The sequence below is a fragment of the Carettochelys insculpta genome, chromosome 3 (assembly GCF_033958435.1).
Source record: "Carettochelys insculpta isolate YL-2023 chromosome 3, ASM3395843v1, whole genome shotgun sequence".
Classification (NCBI taxonomy): domain Eukaryota; kingdom Metazoa; phylum Chordata; order Testudines; family Carettochelyidae; genus Carettochelys; species Carettochelys insculpta.
The window spans coordinates 108,327,020-108,347,822 of NC_134139.1; the positions used below are offsets into that span (position 1 = coordinate 108,327,020).

At 44.6% G+C, this 20,803-nt stretch overlaps 1 protein-coding gene across 5 annotated transcripts in view; it reads right to left on the reverse strand.

The window, feature by feature from the left end:
• The window catches only part of AKAP7 (A-kinase anchoring protein 7), a 158,081-nt gene that overhangs the window by 49,936 nt on the left and 87,342 nt on the right, over positions 1-20,803 (reverse strand). For 4 of the 5 annotated variants that reach the window (XR_012645043.1, XR_012645042.1, XM_074990564.1 and 1 more), the window contains exon 7: positions 19,191-19,335. Coding sequence is in view for 3 of the 5 variants with exons in the window: in XM_074990564.1 (XP_074846665.1) it covers positions 19,191-19,335 (145 nt within the window). In the remaining 2 variants the exon portion in view is untranslated. Of the gene's footprint in view, positions 1-9,872; positions 9,960-19,190; positions 19,336-20,803 lie in introns of those variants that run through there. The other variant, XM_074990565.1, reaches the window with a different exon arrangement.

Consider the following 20,803-nt stretch of genomic DNA (forward strand, 5'->3'; position numbering starts at 1 on the left):
AGCCCCTGGGATGGACGGTATCCCTGCTGAAATTTTCAAAGCAGCAGGACCAGTGTCACTTGAAGCCTTTCACAACATCCTGATCAGCATCTGGGAAGAAGATATGCCCAAAGACTTTAAGGATGCCACAATCCTCTTGGTCTTCAAGAACAAGAGCAACAAAGCTGACTGTGGACATTACTGAGGTATCTCCCTTCTCCCTACTGCTGAAGATGTTGTCTCGAGTCATCCTCAACTGTCTGATCACCAGCATCTCAAAGGAGAACCTACGAGGCACACTGTGGTTTTCACCCAGGTCGCAGCACCATTGACATGATCTTTGCTGTTGGTCAGGTCCAGGAAAAGTGCATAGAGCAGAACTTGGATCTGTACGCTATCTTTATAGACCTGACCACGGCATTTGACACCATCAACAGAGAAGCCCTGTGGATTATCCTGTCAAAACTTGGCTGCTTGAGAAGATTCGTTAACCTCATACGCCTGTTCCACGATGACAGGACTGGCTTTGTTCTTTCAAAAGGCGAGTTCTCAGATGCATTTGAGATATCCAATGGCGTGAAGCAAGGGTGCGTGGTGGGCCTAGTGGTGTTCAACCTCTTTTTCACGTGCATCCTCAGGCACACAGTTAGGGACCTGGACCCTGGAGTCTACATAAAATACAGACTTGATGGGTCACTTTTCGACCTTCGTCATCTGAATGCTAAAACCAAGACGCTTGAGAGGCTCATCCTTGAAGCCCTTTTTGCTGATGACTGTGCAGTATGATAGCCAATGATGGCTCCCTTGACAAAGAAATCAATGCCAGAATCTGCCAGGCCAGATGGGCACTAGGACGTCTAAGAGCACGAATGTTGAATCATCAGAATATCCAACAGTCCACTAAACTGAAAGTGTACAAGGCTGTAGTCCTGACCAGTCTCCTGTATGGCTGTGAAACCTGGACTTTGTACAGAAAACATATAAAACTGCTGGAGCGCTTCCATACACGCCGTCTGAGGTCAATACTGCACATTCGATGGCAGGACAGAGTTACAAACCTGGAAGTCCTGGACAGAGCAGGAACCACAAGCATTGAAGCCATGATTCTGAAAGCCCAGCTTTGCTGGACAGGGCACGCCACACGAATGGAGGAGTCAAGAACCCCTAAGCAACTCCTCTACGGTGAAATCTCCCAGAGCAAAAGGAATCAAGGTAGGCCTTGCAAGAGGTATAAAGACTGCATGAAGGCCAACATTGCTCATGCTGATTTAAAACCAAATCAGCTAGAGCAGCATGCAAAAGACTGAACAGGCTGGCATGCTCTCATACAACACACACATGACAGCTTTGAGGAGCAGCGACACATACACCTCATTGATACTCGTGAAAGGAAGAAAGCAACAGCAGCAGCCGCACCAAAAGAGCCACACATTTCCCTTGCTCCCACTGTGAACGCCCATGTTGTTCCAAGCTTGGACTCCTCAGCCACATGCAAGTTCTCAGCCAATGAACCTGTGCAAGCTCAAGACGTCATCGTTGGACACAACGGACTACCTACAATAAGGAATTGATATATGGAAAAAATACATTTGAGGCTGTTGACAGCTGAAGGCCTGCATTGGTAGAAGCAAGCATAAATTTTCTAAAGGTCCTGTGCAGGAGAAAGTCTAAGGAGGATGCCAGCTGTCGAGCTGGCAAAAATAAAATAAAATAGGGCTGAGAGGTGGAATCCCTTTTCTGTGAAGAATTTCACATGGAAAAAATAACATAATCCTGAATCAGGTGAAACACTGAAAATACAAAATTTTTCCCAGAAAGGGATTCAAAGAAAATACTTATTTTGCAAGAACCAAAAATGGAAATTGACAAGAGACTTGCAAACTAGCCGCCAGATAAATGAAGAATCCTTGTGTTCTTTACTGCTCCGTCCCTCGGTGCTAGAAGAAAGTCAGGGAGAAATAAAGCCCTGTGTCCTGCTTTTCTGTCCCCTTGAGCTAGCTCTCCCAGAAAGCTTTTGGTCAATTTCACTGGCAGAGAGTTAGGAAGATGTGTTCAATTTTTTGTGATGGAAAATCAAAATTATTCTGAAAACCCGAAATTTTTTATGGAAAATGTTGATTTTGTGAATAGGGCATTTTTATTGAGAAAATAATTCTAACAAGTATTTTTTAACCACCTCCTGTTGGCAGGAGAGAACAAGACTCCACAAGAACCCCGTCATCCAAGGCTGCCCAAGAATGCATTGATTCAGTGCATTCCCACTGTGCCTTACCCCTCCTTCGTGGCTAACACTGCCTGCTTTTGGGGCTGCACTGATCATTGACAGGCTCTGAGCATGTTGAGAATTCGAGAGTCAAGGCTGCATGAATGAAGGAAGCCATTCACAATGTAGAATAACCAGCTTTGTGTCTACAAAGCTAAGAGCTATGCTAGATAATCTTGACTGACATCTACTGCTAATTTATGTAGTACCTATTTACATACATACATAGATCCCTCTCAACACAGCAGAGCAGAGTTTGCCAGCACAACTCTGGCCCCAGGTATTGCAGTTGGCATAACCCAGAGCTAAATCAAGCCTCTACTGTATCTTAGTTTCTTGGTGCACACAAGTGTGGGTCCAAGAACCTATTTAAAAAACATCTCTTAAAAGATTCAGCAAGATAGCTCATGAGACCTCTAATGAAAATTATTAATTTCATGGTCCTAATGGACTGAACTGTCATAGTCTGCCTGCTGTGCAAGTGCAGTAAATCCATATTATAAATACCATCTTTTTCCAAGAGACACTAGGTGCACATGTTGTACATATATTTTAGAAGAGAAAATAGGCATGAGAAGCTGTCCTTCAAGTCTGCATAAAGGTCCTAAAACAAAATAATGGGATGATGCAAATGTCTGTTTGAGATAATAAGTAATCCAGGTTATAGATTGAAATTGGGGTATTTGGGGATTAGTATTTAAGAAGCTTGGGCAATAGACCACAAAAGGTCATTACAATATGGAGCAAACTGAATGCCCCAGCAAATAAGTAGGAACAATTCTGCTTCCTTTAAAAGAAGGAAATACAGGGAGAAAAGAAATAACTATACTTGCTGTCTAAAATGAAGTAGCAAGGTGTTCACTTGTGTGTTTGTAAAGGCAGGATTTGATGGTTCATGTAATTTTTTGTCTGCTTTTTTTTTAATGTTAAGTAACTCAATTCATTACTTTTGGGAGGGATTTTTAGAATTTGTGTCTGCTGCCTTATTGCTTTATTTCTCAATTACTCCTCTCTTGACAAAATGAGGTATTCCAATGAGAAAAATGTCAGTATTGATTAAATACAGCTAGCTATCATGTGTTACATTAAAATTAACGTTGCCTTCCCTTTAAGTCATATCAATACACTTTTTTTGTCTGTCATGGAGGTTCAAGCAGTCCTACGTAAAGTGATCATAGAATTGTAATATAAAAGTCAAATACAGTGGTTTGCGTTTAAAATATGACTAGCCAAGGAGGAGGAGTTGGTATGCAGGTTCAGTGTGCTGTATAACCTATTAGTTAAAAAGAGAGCTCTAATGCCTGAGGTGGCAGAGTCAAAACAATTTACACAAAGAATTTTATGCAATTTACTCTAGTGACAGAGTGAAAATATAACCAATAGAATGATGTCATTTACCCTGCTCACGGAAGTAATTTGAAAGTAATAATGGTTTTATGCAGTCTTCAACCAGCAACAGTACTCTTTGTACATTCATCAGACTAGAGAGGTAGTCACTGGATATGCAGAATTTTATTATCTCTATCTACTATTTAGGAAAACAAGAAGCTGTGGCATAGATTTTTCAGACCTAGCTGTCAAAAATCACTCAACTTAAATGGTATCTTTGGCTTCTCAGCATTTCTGAAAATCAAGCCACTTATTTTCATATATTATATGAATTTAGAAGCCTAACCTAGGCTGACATTTTTGGCCTGTGTATCTTCAGTGTCAGTTCATAAAATATATATTGCATGCTCACTGACAGCTTCCACATCATTACTCATAATCCCCTCCTTTTTATAATTCACAAATATCATGTTTCTGCCACTGTCTTGTAAAGAGGGGTACGTCTGTGATTTCACTTGCAAAGACAAGAAGTTTAATGCTAGCTCAAAGTTTATGGGGCTGATGCAAAAATTACTGGGTCAGGTACTATGGTCTGTACTCTGTCAGACTTCATGATGATAACGATCTCTTATGGTCTTGAAATCTATGAATAATGAACAAATGTAAATCAGTAAACAAGGAGCATGGAATATTCCTATATTCATGTAATGAAGGACTCGTATAGGACCCTGTTTGTCAAACAATTACACACTATCTTTGTGAGATACCCTCACATACATTTGTTTCTATAAGAAACAGCCGTGTTCTACACAGCTACTTTCTAGTCAGACATAACAATGCCACAGTAGCGCGTGTAGCTTTCTGTTTAAAAACATGTCAACACTATTAGGTGACTCTATTAGGGTTTAAAAAAGAGCTTGATAAATTTTTGCAGGTTAGGTCCATAAATGGCTATTAGCCAGGGATAAAGTATGGTGCCCTAGCCTTCAGAACAAGGGCAGGAAATGGATGGCAGGAGATAAATCACTTGATCATTGTCTTCTGTTCTCCTTCTCTGGGGCACCTGGCATTGGCCACCGTTGGCAGATGGGATGCTGGGCTGGATGGACCTTTGGTCTGACCCAGTATGGCCATTCTTATGTTCTTATGTTCACTATACAATACAAGGGACTTCTATCCCATTTGCAAAGAGAGGCCTTTTTAAAATAAATCTTAGTGGTTCTGCACTATTGCAAAACTATACTTAACATTCACTGAAATCTGAAAATAAAGAAAACGCTGAAAATTGTCTCCTGCTCCTATTGATTCTTGGGTATTGTTGCCTAGAGATAATATATAACAGACAGCAAAGCAGTTTTACCAACTGGATTTTTATGCAACGTTCATAATATTCCTGAAGTAGTGACTTGTGCAACTGTGTCTTATTTTAGAATACCTCACAGGGATTAGGCAGTCAGCAAATCAGCATCTCTCTGTGTAATCATGCAGCACATTGTGTAAACTCTTGAGATTTGCACTTACTCTCAACCATGGAAAAAAATCTGACACTTTTTAACACAAAAAGAGTACATCTTTCCTTTCTGCTCTTTGAACAACAGAAAAACATTTCTCAGTGGAATATCTTCTGGTATGACATTGAAGGGGAATTATTGCAGGGTGACCCAAACAGTTTTGTTCTAGTACTAAGAACTTACATTAACTTGGATTTATCAATAAGAGTTCTCTTCAAAGGCACGTTGTCAAAAATAAAACACATGGATTTTAATATTTCCAGTCATTGTTAAAAGAAAAATACCGTGCTTGAGCTTGTCATTGCCTCTGTTGAGCAGGGCAGTATGCTGACTGGAGACGCGTGTTTTTGTGTCTGTTCTAAGAGCCACCTCTTGACATAGATACTAGTTGATAGTCAAATCCTCTTTAATTAATCAGAGAGAAAAGGTTGTGGCAAGATGACCTTTTTTGGTGTCTCTGACTTCTTTGCCCTTGGAAGTTGGGATTTCCATATGGGACTTGGACATACATTATTCTTATTGCTTTAGATGATGATGATGGATAAGGATTGAGTGTCTAGATTGACACTGTTAGGTTTATCCTTTGCCTTTGGTACCATGGATCATAAAATGGCATTGAAGTCTCTGGTTCCTGGTAGGGATTATTCTTCTGTAGCTTTCTCTCTTCCTTGCTGAGCGACATCAATGGATTTTGTTGGCAAATTATCTTGTGCCCCAAAGACATCATATACAGTACCACTATTATCTACTTGGCCATTTCTCTCATAAAATGTCTATATATAACATTAATAGCTCTAGTGTGAAGATGTAGGCTGAAATGTTTTCAGTATGCTTATGTCCATACCCCCAACATTATCTATCTCAGCCAGCCCCAAAAGCCGCGTCTACACGAGCCGACTACTTCGAAGTAGCTGCGCCAATTTCGAAATAGTGCCCACCACGTCTACACGTGGCGAGCGCTATTTCGAAGTTGAAATTGACATAAGGCGGCGAGACATCGAAGTCACTATCCCCATCAGGAGATGGGAATAGCGCCCTACTTCGACGCTGAACGTCGAAGTAGGGCACGTGTAGATGATGCACGTCCCGCAACATCGAAATAGCGGGGTCCGCCATGGCGGCCATCAGCTGAGGGCTTGAGAGACGCTCTCTCCAGCCCCTGAGCTCTATGGTCGCCGCGTGCAGCAGCCCCTTAAAGCTCCCCGCCCCCTGCGTTCCTGTGCAGGAAGCTGAGAGCGCGTGCAGGCAGCACCATTGCCATGCGGCAAGCCTGCACGCCTCGTAGCAGCCCCAACCCACCACCCTGCACTGATGGCTGCCAAGCAGCCCCCCAAGAGCCCCCAGGGCACCCCCCCAAGGGGAGCCAGGGCTCCCAGCCTGGCAGCCAGCCTGGGAAGAGGCAGCGGGGCCCCTCCTGGACAGAGGCCGAGACCCGGGACCTGCTGGGGCTCTGGGGGGAGGAAGAGGTGCTCCAGGTAATGGGGAGCAAGACGCGGAACGCGGATGCGTTCGCTTGGCTGGCTGAGGGCCTGGCCGCCCGGGGTCACCCTGCCCGCACTCCTGACCATGTCAGGAGTAAGGTGAAGGAGCTGCGGCAGGGTTACGCCTGGGCCCGGGACGGGGCCAGCCGATCTAGGGCCGCCCCCACCACTTGCCCCTTTTACAGTGAGCTCAGGGCCATCCTGGGCCCCTGGCCACTCTTGACACCTCAGCCGACGAGCCCCAGCAGGCCCCGGAGATGGAGTCCGCCCTGGAGGCCAGCCCTGCACCCCAGGGGCCCCCCCCAGGAGCCCACCCTGGGATGCCGGAGAAGGAGGAGGGGGACTCCTCCAGCGATGGGGGGCTCCGGATCGCCATCCTGTCCCGGAGCTCCAGCAGGGTGTCCGCCCAGTGGGTGTCCCCCAACTGTGGGAGCGGACTGTCAGGTATGTACCTCCCCGGTGCACACCTCCGGGGCTAAGGGGCAGGGACAACAGACATGACCAGGGCCCTCCATATGCCCAGATGACCATGGCCCCAAGGACAGCCGTGGCATGTCCCTCAGAAGAGTGCATCAGCCCCTGCCCCCCAGCAGGACAGTGCCATGCCCCATCCCTGGGGATGGGGGGAGCGGAACCTAGGGTCCCCCGGGGAGGGGGTTGGACACCCATCAGCAGCAGCAGCAGCATCTCCCAGGGATGGGGATGGGGAACCAGCAGCAGAGGGGTGGGGGGACAAGGGCCACGGACCAGGGCCCAGACTAACGGCTGTCTCCACTCTTCTTCCCCCCTGTGTTCTGTAGCTGCAACATCAGAGGGCCCGGAGAGCGCCAGCAAGGTGTCAGTGGTCCCGGAGAGCCCACCGGGGCCATCCGAGAAGGCCAGCCCCTTGGCGGAGCGCCGACCAGCCCCAGGACAAGGCCGACAGCGGAGCCACCAGCAGAGGACGGCCACGGACCCCCAGCTGCTCGCGACCCTCCCACATCGGCTGGAGGTGTCGGAGCGGCGCCTGTGGGTGGAGAAGCGGCAGCTGGAACTACAAGAGCAAGTGCTGGCCTAGCGCCAGGAGGCTTGGGGGGCCTTCATGCGGACCGTCGAGTGCATCGCGGAACACCTGGCCCCCCATGCCACGCCGCGCGCTGCTCTGCGCGCCGCTCCGACCGCTGTCCCTCCACCGTCTGCCAGCCTGGGGCCTGCTGCCGAGGGGGACTTGGGGCCTGCAGACACCAGCTGGCCGTATCTGCCAGTTCGCCCGGCCCCCACCCAGCCTCGGCCAGGGCTCTGGCCGAGGTGAGGGTTGCACCCTCCAACCCTGGGCGCCGGACAGTAGGGGTGCGGAGCCGAGGACGTGCCCCCCCCCCGCTTTGTACATATCCCCCATTATTTGTATATAGTTTGTGCTGGACCCCTGTTCTGTTCTGGTACTTGCCCCCCCATGTAAATAGTTCCCCCCTTTTTTTCTATATATATACATTTTATTATTAATAAGAGATTACACTGTTTGGTTTCAAACAACATGTCCATTTATTTGCAAGAAAAGTGGGGGGGTGTGCTCTTGGGTGCTCTGTGGTGTGGGCATGGGGGCAGGGAGGATGGGGGGGTGCAGTGAGTGGCCTGCCAGCGTTCACCCCACAGCCTAGTCAAAATGGGCCTGCAGGGCCTCCCGGACCCAGATCCCCTCGGGGTCGACCTGGCGACTGGGGGCAGCGGGTGGCTGCACGTTGGCCTTGCCAGCCTCCACAGCCCAGCCCTGGAAGAAGGCCTCTCCCTTGCTCTCCACCAGGTTGTGAAGTGCGCTGCACACGCCCACAACCTGGGGGATGTTGGTGAGGCCTGCATCCAGGCGGGTGAGGAGACACCTCCAGCGCCCTTTGAGGCAGCCGAAAGTCCGCTCGACCACCTGGCACACATGGTTCAAGCGTGTGTTGAACCGTTCCTGGCTGGCTGTGACGTGGCCCGTGTAGGGGTGCATGAGCCAGGGCCAGAGGGGGAACGCCATGTTTGCAACGACGCAGAGGGGCATGGTGGTGTCCCCCACAGGGATCTCCTGCTAGGGGATGTAGGTCCCTGCTGCCAGCCAGCGGCACAGGCCCGAATTTCTGAACACCCGGGCGTCGTGGGTGCTGCCAGGCCAGCCAACATAAATGTCCAGGAAGCAGCCCCGGCTGTCCACCAAGGCTTGGAGGACCACCGAATGGTATCCCTTCCTTTTGAGGAAGCGTCCTCCACTGTGCTCCGGGGCACGGATGGGGATATGGGTCCCAACCAGAGCCCCAAAGCAATTTGGGAAGCCCAGGCTGGCAAACCCCGCGATGGCAGCATCCAGGTCCCCAAGCTGCACGAGCCTGTGGAGGAGCAGGGCATTGATTGCACGGATGACCTGCAGGGGAAGGACATGAGAGAGCACCAGTGAGGGGTGTGCAGGGTGTGTCTGGCCCTCCACCCCAGGGCTGCTCCCCCAGGGATTCCCCCGCCAGGGCTCCCCCCCACCCAGGTCCTCTTACCTCCATGAGGACAGCCCCGACGGTGGCCTTGCCCATGCCGAACTGCTGCCCTATGGATCAGCAGCTGTCTGGAGTGGCCAGCTTCCAGATGGCGATGCCAACCCGTTTCTTGACCATGATGGCACGTCGCATGGAGGTGTCCTGGTGCTGTAAGGCAGGGGTGAGCCACTGGCAGAGCTCCAGGAATGTCTGCCGGCTCATACGGAAATTCTGGAGCCAGCAGTCATTGTCCCACTCGCAGAGCACCAGCCGCTCCCACCAGTCGGTGCTCGTGGGGTAGCTCCACAGCCGGCGGTGTGTGCAGTAGGAGGGAGGGAGGAGGGCAGCAAGGTCTGGGGCTGCTTCCTCATCCCCTGGGGGCAGATCCTCTTCCACGAATAAAAGGTGGTCAGCTGTCTCCTGCATAGCACTAAGCAGGGCAAGCACTGCTCCTGCAGGGGCGGGTGTGGGGACCTCTGGTGGCTGCTGCTGCTGGGGGTCCATACTGCTTCGACGGGGCGTGCGTGCCTGTGGCTCTGCAGACCACGTGCTGTACAGGCTGTGTGTGTCTGGGAGGGGCCCTTTAAGGGAGCGGCTAGCTGTTGCCCCGGAAGTGCTCGTCCGCCCTGTGACCCTGTCTGCAGCTGTTCCTGGCACCCTTATTTTGATGTGGGCTGCTTTGGCATGTAGATGCTCCCCTGCAGCGCCTACTTCGATGTAGTGCTGTCCAACCAGCACCAGCCCTGGAGGGCGTGTAGACGCTATTCATCGAAATAGCTTATTTCGATTTTGCTACATCGAAATAAGCTATTTGGATGTAGCATCCCCGTGTAGACGTAGCTAAAGAGAGCCATAAAATGTCTTTCTCAGAGCTTGAGTGAGGCCGGAATGACAGCCAGTTGGCTGAGAGACAGTCCTGAAAAGAGATGATAAAAATTGCAAGGTAAGGCCATTGGAAGGAGCATTTTGCAGACATTCTGCAATGCCCATGACTGAAAGGTTGATTTTACTTCTAAGCAAAATTTGTAACTTGCTTCTGGTTAGAATCTTAGCTGCTTTTAGATAGTGGGATAGCAGCAGTGACCAAAAATGCAGTTTATTTCCTTCCCCTTCTCTAGCTATTCTCTAGCTAACCAGACAGTTACGGCCTTTCTTCACAACTGCAGAGCTTGCCAACATAATATATTTTTCGCACCTCTATATTGTGCTTCTGCAATAAATTATTCAGAGGGCTAAATCCAGTCAGAAGCTAAAGCCAGTGGAAAGTCTGACAATCACTATCTTGCCAAAAGCATATGACACTCATGCTCTTGGACCTGCTTGGACTGCCCAGTATCCACAGCATGGCGTTAAGATGATGGTTCTGCCTTACTAAATTAGAAATGAGTTGGCATGTTCTTACCTTTGGCACCCCATTCCCCCTTTCTCATGACAGGCTGCTATGAGAAGCAGCACTTGAGTTAAATGTCCTTTAACATAAAAAGAGGTAGTTGTCTCAGAACCTGAGGGCTCACATGCTTGTTCCAAAAGAGGAAGAATTTGTTGTAAAGCCCATCTGTTTCTTCTGGCATTTGCTACAGTTGGATGTGAGATTTTTGTAATGCGTATGTTGACTGATATTTGGGTGGCAGGAGAAATGTGTTGCTGTTCTGATTTTTCTACTGATTTTTTTTCATATTTCTTTAATTATGAGAGGGCACTTTGAGCCTTAGGAGAAGCATCCTTTTTTGTTGTGTTGAAATCCAAATATATAACTAAGGTGCTGGTTTTAGCAGCACTCAGGGCCTCTTTCAGACCAACAGCTACTCAAGGACACAGTTTATATCAGTTTAGCGTTGCGCTCGGCATGCTACCTGTTCTGACTTCATTCAGGGAGGATTTTCACTCTTTCCTATCCAGCCCTTGCATACACTTTGGGGATTGAATTTCTGCTTTGAGCACCTTGCACAGCTTTAATGAAAACTTCAGAAGTACAGGGGGAGGATGAAAAGAACAGACCAAAAATCTTGCTTCAACATGAAACCCGCTCCATAACACTCTCTCTTCATTACTTAGATTACAGTATGTAATTGCTACTACAAAATCCAAATAAAGTCTCCGTGGACAACAGCTAACTGAAGAATAACTAATGCAAACTTCACAGAGGCAAGACTTTAGTAGAGACAAAAGTAGTAAAAAAGAGGCCGCCAGGATAAAAAATGTCTTTTTTTTTTTTTTTTCCCTGGCTATAAAGCCTACTCAACTGTGCATTTGGCAACGAATATAAAATATAACAATAATTTGAATATTAAAACTTTAGCCAAAACTGAGATTAAAGAGGTTTAATCAGTTTACCCACAATATTTTCCACCTATTTAGGAATCTGGCAGCTGCTATTGCCTGATGCTCCATACATATACACCTTCCAGTAATATCTGTGATGATTGGGACTCTCTGATACATTTATGGTAGTGTGTGTTTGAGACCTAAACTGCCATGTCTCTTTGTTTAATTACCATTCATAGTCTCACATGAAGCATTAAAGGGAAGGTGTCCCGATATTTACCTTGTAAAGTAGGCATAATGTTTGCGGATGATTTAGTTGGCAGGGGCAGAGGCTGGAAGGAGCTTCAGCTTCACCTGTATATTTCCAGGTTTGTTTCAGTTTTGACTGGACACTTTGGGCCTACATTTGCTCTCTCCTGGGTTTTGCTTCTTGACTAAAACAAGCTACAAGAATCCCAGGGGTAAACGATCTGCAGGAGATGGGTAGAACTGTAACAGCACAAGGCACCAGTTAATCTCATTCTGCAGGGGGCCTGCACAATCCTCAGAGTGGTCAATGTTGTTGAAGGGAGGTCAGAGTAAGGGAGTGGAGTATTCACAAATAGAGGTACCACTTCTGATTAAGTCTTCCAGCTTTTAAAGATAAAAGGTTGGAAGAATTGTTTTTTTAACTTTTTCCTTTCTATGAAAATGTGGTTGGGTAGATAACATTTTCAGTACAACTCAATTTGGCATTTAGCAATTTTCTTTAGTATTTTGTATATTTGCATTATTTTAAATTACAGTAATTGTATTCTTTTTAAAATATCACAAATATTTGTGAAAGAACATTGTGTGTGTATCAACTGATACTTTTGGGTATCTACTAAATCTCTCCAATCTCTGTCATCCTAAGTATGTAAAAATATGAATGTGATCCCTAAGGTAACCACTGTACTGGGAAAGACCCACTTCTTCAGATCATAGCCATACCAGAACAGACTCAATATTTAAGGCACAGAGAACCAAAAATAGTAATCAAGGTTGACAAATCAGAAAAAAATTATCAAGGTGAGCAAATCAGAGAGTAGAGGGATGGGGGGTGGGTCGAGAATTAGGTTAAGCCAAGTATGCAAAAGAGCCCCTATAATGACCCAGAAAATTCCCATCCCGATTCAAACCATGTGTTAATGTGTCAAATTTGAGTATAGAAGAGTTCAGCAGCCTCTCTTTCCAGACCATTGTGAAAATTCCTCTTCCGTAAGATGTAAACTTTTAAGTCATTAACAAAATGGCCCACTCCATTACAATGCTGTCTGACCAGTTTGTGGATGAGGAGGGTTTTTAAATCTGTTTTGTGCCCATTAACTCTTTGTCTAAGAGAATTTGAAGTCTGTCCAATATACAAAGATTCTGGGCATTATTGGCACATGATGGCATATATGATGTTAGTTGAGGAACATGAGAATGTGCCTGTGATTCTGTGAATAACCTGGTTAGTTCCAGTGATGGTACCTTCAAAATAGATATTGATGTTGTCATCATGCGTAAGTCAGACTATGAATAGGAGGCAGACAGACAACTCTCCAACACCATATTTTACAGACCTCTCTCCTCTGATCCCACTTTGGAATTCCACAAGAAATTACAAAATCTACTTAAGGAACTCCCTGCTGCTACTCGGGACCTTATTCACTCACACACCATCTGAGCCCCAGCCTGAATTATTCTATTTACTTCCCAAAATCCACAAACCTGGGAACCTGGATGCCCTATCATTTCGGGTTTTGGCACCCTTACCACCGGACTATCCAGTTACGTGGACTCCCTCTTCAAACCCTATGCCACCAACACTCCCAGCTATCTCCAAGATACAACTGACTTCCTGAGGAAATTACAAACCATCTCAAAAGTTCCTGACAACGCCACCCTTTTTACCGTGGACGCAGAGGATCTGTACACTAATATTCCACATGAAGACGGATTACAAGCAATTGGAAATACCATCCCTAATGTCACCACAGCCAATCTGGTGTCTGACCTCTGTAACTTAGTTCTCACCCACAATTAAATTCCAATTTGGGGACAATTTATACCTCCAGATTAGTGGAACTCCTATGGGCACCCGCATGGCCCCCCATATGCTAATATATTTATGGCTGACCTGGAACAACAATTCCTCAGCTCTCATCCCCTATTACCCCTCCTCTACTTAAGATACATTGATGACATCTTTATGATTTGGACCCATGGTATAGAGACGCTAGAAGAATTCCACAGAGACTTTAACAATCTGCACCCCACTATCAACTTATGCCTCGATTACTCCATGTGAGAGAGATTTCCTGGACACTACAGTACAAATCAAAGATGGCCTGATCGGTACCACACTGTACTGGAAACCCACTGATCTCTATACTTACCTACATGCTTCTAGCTTCCATCCTGCATGCATAACTAGATCTATTGTTTACAGTCAAGCCCTTAGGTACAATCGCATTTGTTCTGATCCTACTGACAGAGACCGAAAGATAAAAGATCTTTACCAAATATTCATAAACCTGAATTACCCACCAGGAGAAATAAAAAAAAAAAAAAAAAAAAAAAAAAACAAATCGACAAGGCCAGACGAATACCCAGAGACAAACTACTCCAAGATAAGCCTAAAAAAGCTAAGAACAAAACACCACTGGTCATTACCTACAGCCCCCAACTCAAACCACTGCAATGCATTATTAAAGACCTACAACCTATCCTTAATCAGGATGCCACGCTCCAGAAGGCCCTAGGTGACAGGCCAGTTCTTTCCTACAGACAACCTTCCAACCTTATGAGGATTTTCACCCACAACCACAGTCTGTATTGCAGGAATACCAGTCCTGGGACTTTTCCTTGCAACAAAGCCCGTTGCTAGCTTTGTCCACATATCTATTCTGGAGATACCATCACTGGACCTAACCAGGTTATTCACAGAATCATGGGCACATTCTCATGTTCCTCAACTAACATATATGCCATCATGTGCCAACAATGCCCACATGCTTTGTATATTGGACAGACTTCAAACTCTCTTAGACAAAGAGTTAATGGGCACAAAACAGACAAACACTCCTGATCTACAAACCTGTCAGCCAGCATTTTAATGGAGTGGGCCATTCTGTCAATGACTTAAAAGTTTGCATCTTACTGAAGAGGAATTTTCACAACAGTCTGGAAAGAGAGGCTGCTGAACTCTTATATTCAAATTTAACACATTAACACGTGGTTTGAACCAGGATGGGAATTTTCTGGGTCATTATAGGGGCTCTTCTGCATACTTGGCTTAATCTAATTCTTGACTTCCCCCTCTTCTGTCCTCTACTCTCTGATTTGCTCACCTTGATTATTTTTTTTCCTGATTTGTCAACCTTGATTACTGTTTTTGGTTCACCTTGCCTTAAATATTGAGTCTGTTCTGATATGACTAAGGTCTGAAGAAATGGGTCTGTTCCGCGAAAGCTCACCAAATAAATTATTTTGTTAATCTTTAAAGTGCTACTTGACTGCTTTTTTTTTTTTTTTTGATAATATATAGACTAGCACGGCTTTCTCTCTGTCACTGTACTGGGCTTTTTGTTTGTTTCCAAGAATGACCCTTCTCCTCAGCTCATGGGTGAGGACTCAGCACATCCCACTTTGGGGTATTCTGCACCCATTCAGAAAGGCCTGCCAGTGCTGTTGCCTGAATGTTCTAGGAAGCAAGGTGGAGGTTTCTCTTTGTTCCAGCTTGTGTACCCACTACATGCTGTGCACATATTTACAAGTGAGTGTCTCATCTCTGCACCTTTCAGGATCAAGTCTATAATTCCATATTCCTTTTGTGTTTCAGTATGTGAAGGTTATAGGCATTATGGCTTGTAATAATATTGGTAATAATAAAACTGTGTAATTCTTTGTCACTTACATATTATGACTTTTTTAAATACTGTCTCTTCCCTTTTTAGATCTCTCAGCATCATGTGTGTAACCTAAAAGCTGGCCAAAACACTTGCTGACAGAAAGTAAATATGGTATTAAGCAGCAAAGCAGTATGTTCCAAAGACATGAAAACATATTTCAAACAAATGTCCAAGGGAGATATAAAGGGCTGTAATGAACTAGAATCACATTGTGTGCTTTGTTTGACCTTTGTCCTGGCATATAAACTTAATTTACTTCCTTCACTATGTTTCCACCACATGTATAGGACTGCGTTTGCTACCCTTGGTTACTTTATTATAACTATATTTTAAGATGTTTAGTATTATATTATGCTGCTTTCTCTCTGAGCTTCCACGTTTAGTTTTTGTAGCCTCTTCCTCAAACACTCTGCCCACACCTTGCACAGGATCGAAATATCAAGTTGTTTGAAATCTGAGTGTTGGAAAGATAAATGCATTAGAGACTGTCAGATTTTTTGGCATTTACTGATGGAAAGTGCATTTAACACGGAGGTGGTGTTATTACAGAATTTCAGAAGAATACCCTTTCTTCTAAGGCTACTGTGTAGCTTATTGTCTTTGAGGAGTTGAGACTCTATGGTTATGGGTACCCCAATACATTCATTACAAGTAAATAATTTAGTTTTCCTGGACTTGAAAATGACATGCCCTACAAAGTTTTAACCATGGCTGAATCAAACCCAACTTGCAAGCTTCCTGTTCTTGCTGTAACAACAGCTGATTGATAGCTTTATAAACAATTCTAGTGATATTCACATTTTAAAGAAATCTGAGTAATTGAATATTCTTTATGTAGTCCAAGAAATTTATGAATTTAGCTAGTACAACAAGTCTGTCAGACAATAGCAAGTGCAAAACCGACACTTAGAACAAAAATGCTGACAGCTGTCAAATTTTATGCTTGTTGCATGACAGCTTTTATTTGGAAATATTTATTATCCAAATTATTAAGCCTGAGAGACACATTCTAGAACAGTCTGCCAACTGTAAATAAGGCAGCCATCTCAAACTCTTATCAATGAAAGCCTTCATACTACACCATATATAATCTATTGTCTCACTTTCAATAGATAGGTGGGCTATGCATATATATCTAATATATGTATGCATTCATATATATGTATATAAAATATCATTCAAAAATCTTCTGAAGCATTTGGCATCTCTTCACAATGTTGTCACCAGTAATTCATCCATATCTATCCCAATCAGCTCTCTCTCTACTGTGGACTGTTTTTCATTTGCCACATGCGATATCTTCCAATACAATACAAAAAAATGATTTTTCTAGATTTTCTAAGAATATAGAGAACTCTTAACTGCAAATGAAAATTGCCTAGTATCAATGACAAAAGGTACTTTGCATTTTAGTGCCTTATATATTTAAAGCACATTATACACATTGACGAGTAAATCCCTACGACACTCCTGTGAGAAAGGTGAATAAGCATTACTGGCCTCATTACACAGATGGAGAAATTGAAATAGAAAGATTAAGTGACTTGTCCAAGACCACACAGCAAGTCACTACGTCAGAATTACAGTTCTGGACTGTATGACTCAGCAGTGTGTTTGTGTTCCTTCAGAAAACAATGATTTCCAATACCACGTGCATTAAGCTGGTTCAGAGGATTGACTCTGAGAAGGTAGCAGCAGCTGTGCCTGTACACATTTGGTCCACCCTGCGGTTTAAGTTCTGACCTGGGGTTGGGAATGTGAGTAGCAATTTCTCTGAAGGTATCCATAAAAGAGTGTATTATACAGAGTAAGTGCTAAATATTTTATTGTATGTTAAGTTAAAATATCTGCCAGAGAATTTAAAAAGTAGTACAATGTGTAATTCTGATAGATAACAGTCTACTTTGAAAAGTTTCTCTTACCAAAACATCCTTGATTGGAAAGAGAACATTAGATGAAGATATGCTTAAATGAGAGAAGATTTCTCTTAATTTTGCTCACGGTAGAATCATAGAAATTAGGGTTACCATATAAAAAAAGAGGACACTCCGAAATGGAAAGTATCTCTATCATTATCTACCAATTCACATAGTCTTAATTGTTGTAGTATATATAGTATGTTAAGGCAACATGAGCGGGTAGATAATGATACAGATACACTCTCAGGGTATCCTCTTTTTTGAAAGGGCAAATATGGAAATACAAGAAATAGAAGGTGAAAGAAATGTGGAGACAACTTCTAGTTTAACCCCTGCACTAAGTCAGGACCAAATATAGCTAAAACATCATCACTTCAAAGGTTTTGCAGAATATGGGGATGTAATTAGATACATCCCACGTTTAAAAAAAAAACTACTTTGAGATTTCAAAGACTTAAGGAAAGAGGCTCAAGAGTTTTTATAGAATAGGAGGTTCCAAAGGGAAAATATTTTCATTCAGTTACTCGTGATGCAAGTAGTAGCCTTGAAAGATTTTCACAACAGTATGTGGATTCTCCTTCCCTTTCATGGAAATTCTCATTCTTTATGGGTGCACATTTTCATAAACAGCTTTAGTAGTCTATGGTGTGGGATGCCAAAATGTAGAGAGGCCTCCATGTGAGGTTCTTCCTATCTGAGTGCATGTTGATTAGGAATTTGTTGGAAGAAAATGTTGCAAGATATAGGAAAAGCAAAAAATCAGTTTTTGTGATGAATATCTTAATTTTGGAGTCTTTCTCCTTCATATTTCTTAATGCTGGTGCCTGTTCAACTTTTTTAAGAACCTTATATAATAGCAGGTATTCTTCTGCTACCTTAATGTAGATAATGGTCTGTTCCAATAAATATAACCATTTTCTGCTTGACCTGGAACACTTTGCTTTCTGCCATCACGCCAAAAGAAGTGCTCTTCATTATTATTGTGCACATTTTTGTTCTGTTTTGAAAGGAATATTCTTATATATCCTTTTTGCACATATATTTATATATATTAATATAGGGTTATATATATTTTAATTATAAAAGAAAAGAACTATGCTAATATTCAACATGCACTCTGGGATATGGCACAGTTTGAGGGTGGGATTTTCATTCTTGCCTATCAAATCTTGCCATATGGAAATTATTCCAATGGCTCTTGATCTTTCTATGCAACTATACAAGTTATCAAACTCCAGTTGTACTAGATCAGATAACACATGCCCCAAACTGATCTGATATGGCAGCTGCCTTCTCCTAGCTTTCAGTATGTCCTCAAGCCCTACCATATGATGCTGATACAAAATCAGACATGGATAGGTAAAAAAGCAAATAACGTACAAAAAAAGCACATATTCCTCTTTGCAAGCCCTCAAGTGTCACGTTTTTCCTTAATTTATAAGTTTTTGGGGCAAGAAGTGTCTCTTCCTATGTATTTCTACAGCATCTAACATAACGAATTCCTGATCCTAACTGAAGCCCCAAGGTACTGTTGAATTTAAAAAGAAAAAAAAGCCTATGCTCACTGCTTCCAGCTCTTGTTTGTGTCTGGCTGCTCTTAACAAAGCTGAATATTTGGAGCAGACCGAGCTCCATGTGCATCAGAGAGAGCTCAGTATCGTGAAAAGTGGGTACCAAAGCATAGCAGAAGAATTCATAGTTAAAACCACCATCCAGCAACCTGTCCATAAGAAGAACTAACATGGAAATCAACTGAGGTTTAATTCCTGTAGGGCTTGCAGGTCTTGAGACAAGAATGAGAGGGAAAGCCAAAGCACACGGGAGTATGAAGCTACACTGCTGAGGAACATGCAGCAGTTCTGATCTGTAGCAGTATGTAGTGAAAGAGCCAAAATAGTATAATAATTAAATTTAGATCTGACACCCATCTAATGTGTCTCCAAGATTTCCCAAATCTACATTCCTAGAACTAACAGCTTATCAAGCTCTTCACATTCAAACAAAATACATAAAATTAAGAATTAAACAAAATATTATTGTACTTACCGACTGTGATAGAAGACTCACAATGGTAGTAGCCATTGGGTTGCTTTTTTTTCAACATGGAGCAAAGATCTAGGCGGTGCAGGGTTTCATCTCCAAAGTAGTGGCTTTTAAATTTCTCATACAGGTTTGGATCAATTTTTTTCACCTTCAAATATAAAAATAAAATTACATTAATCTTTTCACTAGAGGGCCAGACTTTCATATTTATTTTCCATGGTTCTGTCTGGAATGAATATCTTTAGAGTGCATTTAGAAATATAAACAAACAAAACTTTACATTATAACGTCCCTGATTCTTTGGTCTGGCTGAGCTATGCTCAGTGCAAGGTGGGGAGGGAATAACACCTTCATGTTATTTCTCCCTGTTCCTGTGGAGGTTCAGCCCTCCACACAAGTTCCAGCAGTCTTGGAACAGCCCTAACTTCCAATGCTTATAACACCCCCTATATAACTGGGGATTACTGGCTCAGCTCTACTCATGGGTCATTTCCCACTACTGAGCTGGCTGTTTAGGACAGCTTTCTTCATGCCATTGGGCCACCAGAGCAGGGGGGGTTCTACCCAGCTAAACTAGTCTTGTTGCCTTGCTTGTTGACATTTCTGAACCTTCATGTGCTATTTACAATTAAGCTTATAATTAGGTCAATTTCTTGGGCTGGTTAGTACAACAGGGCTCTTCCTGTGCACTGAATGGGTGGGGGGCAGTTATGTGTTAATGCTTTTGCAGGGAGCTGTTACAAAAGGGGTGCGTGTGAAGTTATAGGGCACTGCTGATGAAAAGCAGAGCTGAGTGTATGATTGTAAACAGGTAGCATATATGGGACAGGAGTGCCAAGTGACAGATATAGCAGCCCTGTCAGACCTGCTGATGCTTCTGCTGGATTTTGACGCATGCAGCTAAACTGAGAGCAGGCTATAGGCATTTGCCTGCAGTTGTGCCTTCCAACTGCAAGGGGCCGCTGTGGCACCAGCTCAGTTTCCTCTTTTGCTGCTCCCCTCTGCTGGTTTATTGTCACGCAGGAAGAGGCAGTGGTGACTGGCACAGGCAGTACTACCCCTGCAAGATGGGAGGCCTGAAATTGGGGGGGGGGGGGTTATATCAGGCGCCACCAATTAGAAACCCAGAGCTAATACTCCAGTCCCCTCTCCCCTGCACCCACTGAACCCAGTAGCTCCGGTCAATCACCCTTCTGCCCACTTGCACCAGTCACAGCTAAGTTCTGGGGGGAGGGGGGAGGTTATGGAGCGGCACGTGTCAGTTGGAGGGGGGAGGCAGTTACGCAGCTGCGCTCATATGAAGGCATTTAAAGGTGGTGTCTGCAGAGGCTACAGAGCAGTGGTCGGAGAAGGAATTACGGAGTAGGCCCAGGCCTATCTTTATCTGCGGCTCCTCAGCCTGCCTTTGGGGTCCTTGGCTGGCCAAGAGGCTCAACTCAGACCCCTTCTATTCTGCGCCCGCCAGCCAGCCAGTCAGCGCCCTCCTCGCCCTCAGCTCCTCGCTTTCAGTGAGAGGCCCAGCAAGAGCAGGCGACAGAGCACTGAGCAGCCAGACGGGGCAGAGAAAGCCAGGAGCAGCCCCCAGCCCCACTGCAGCCAACAGAGGCCTGTGCTGC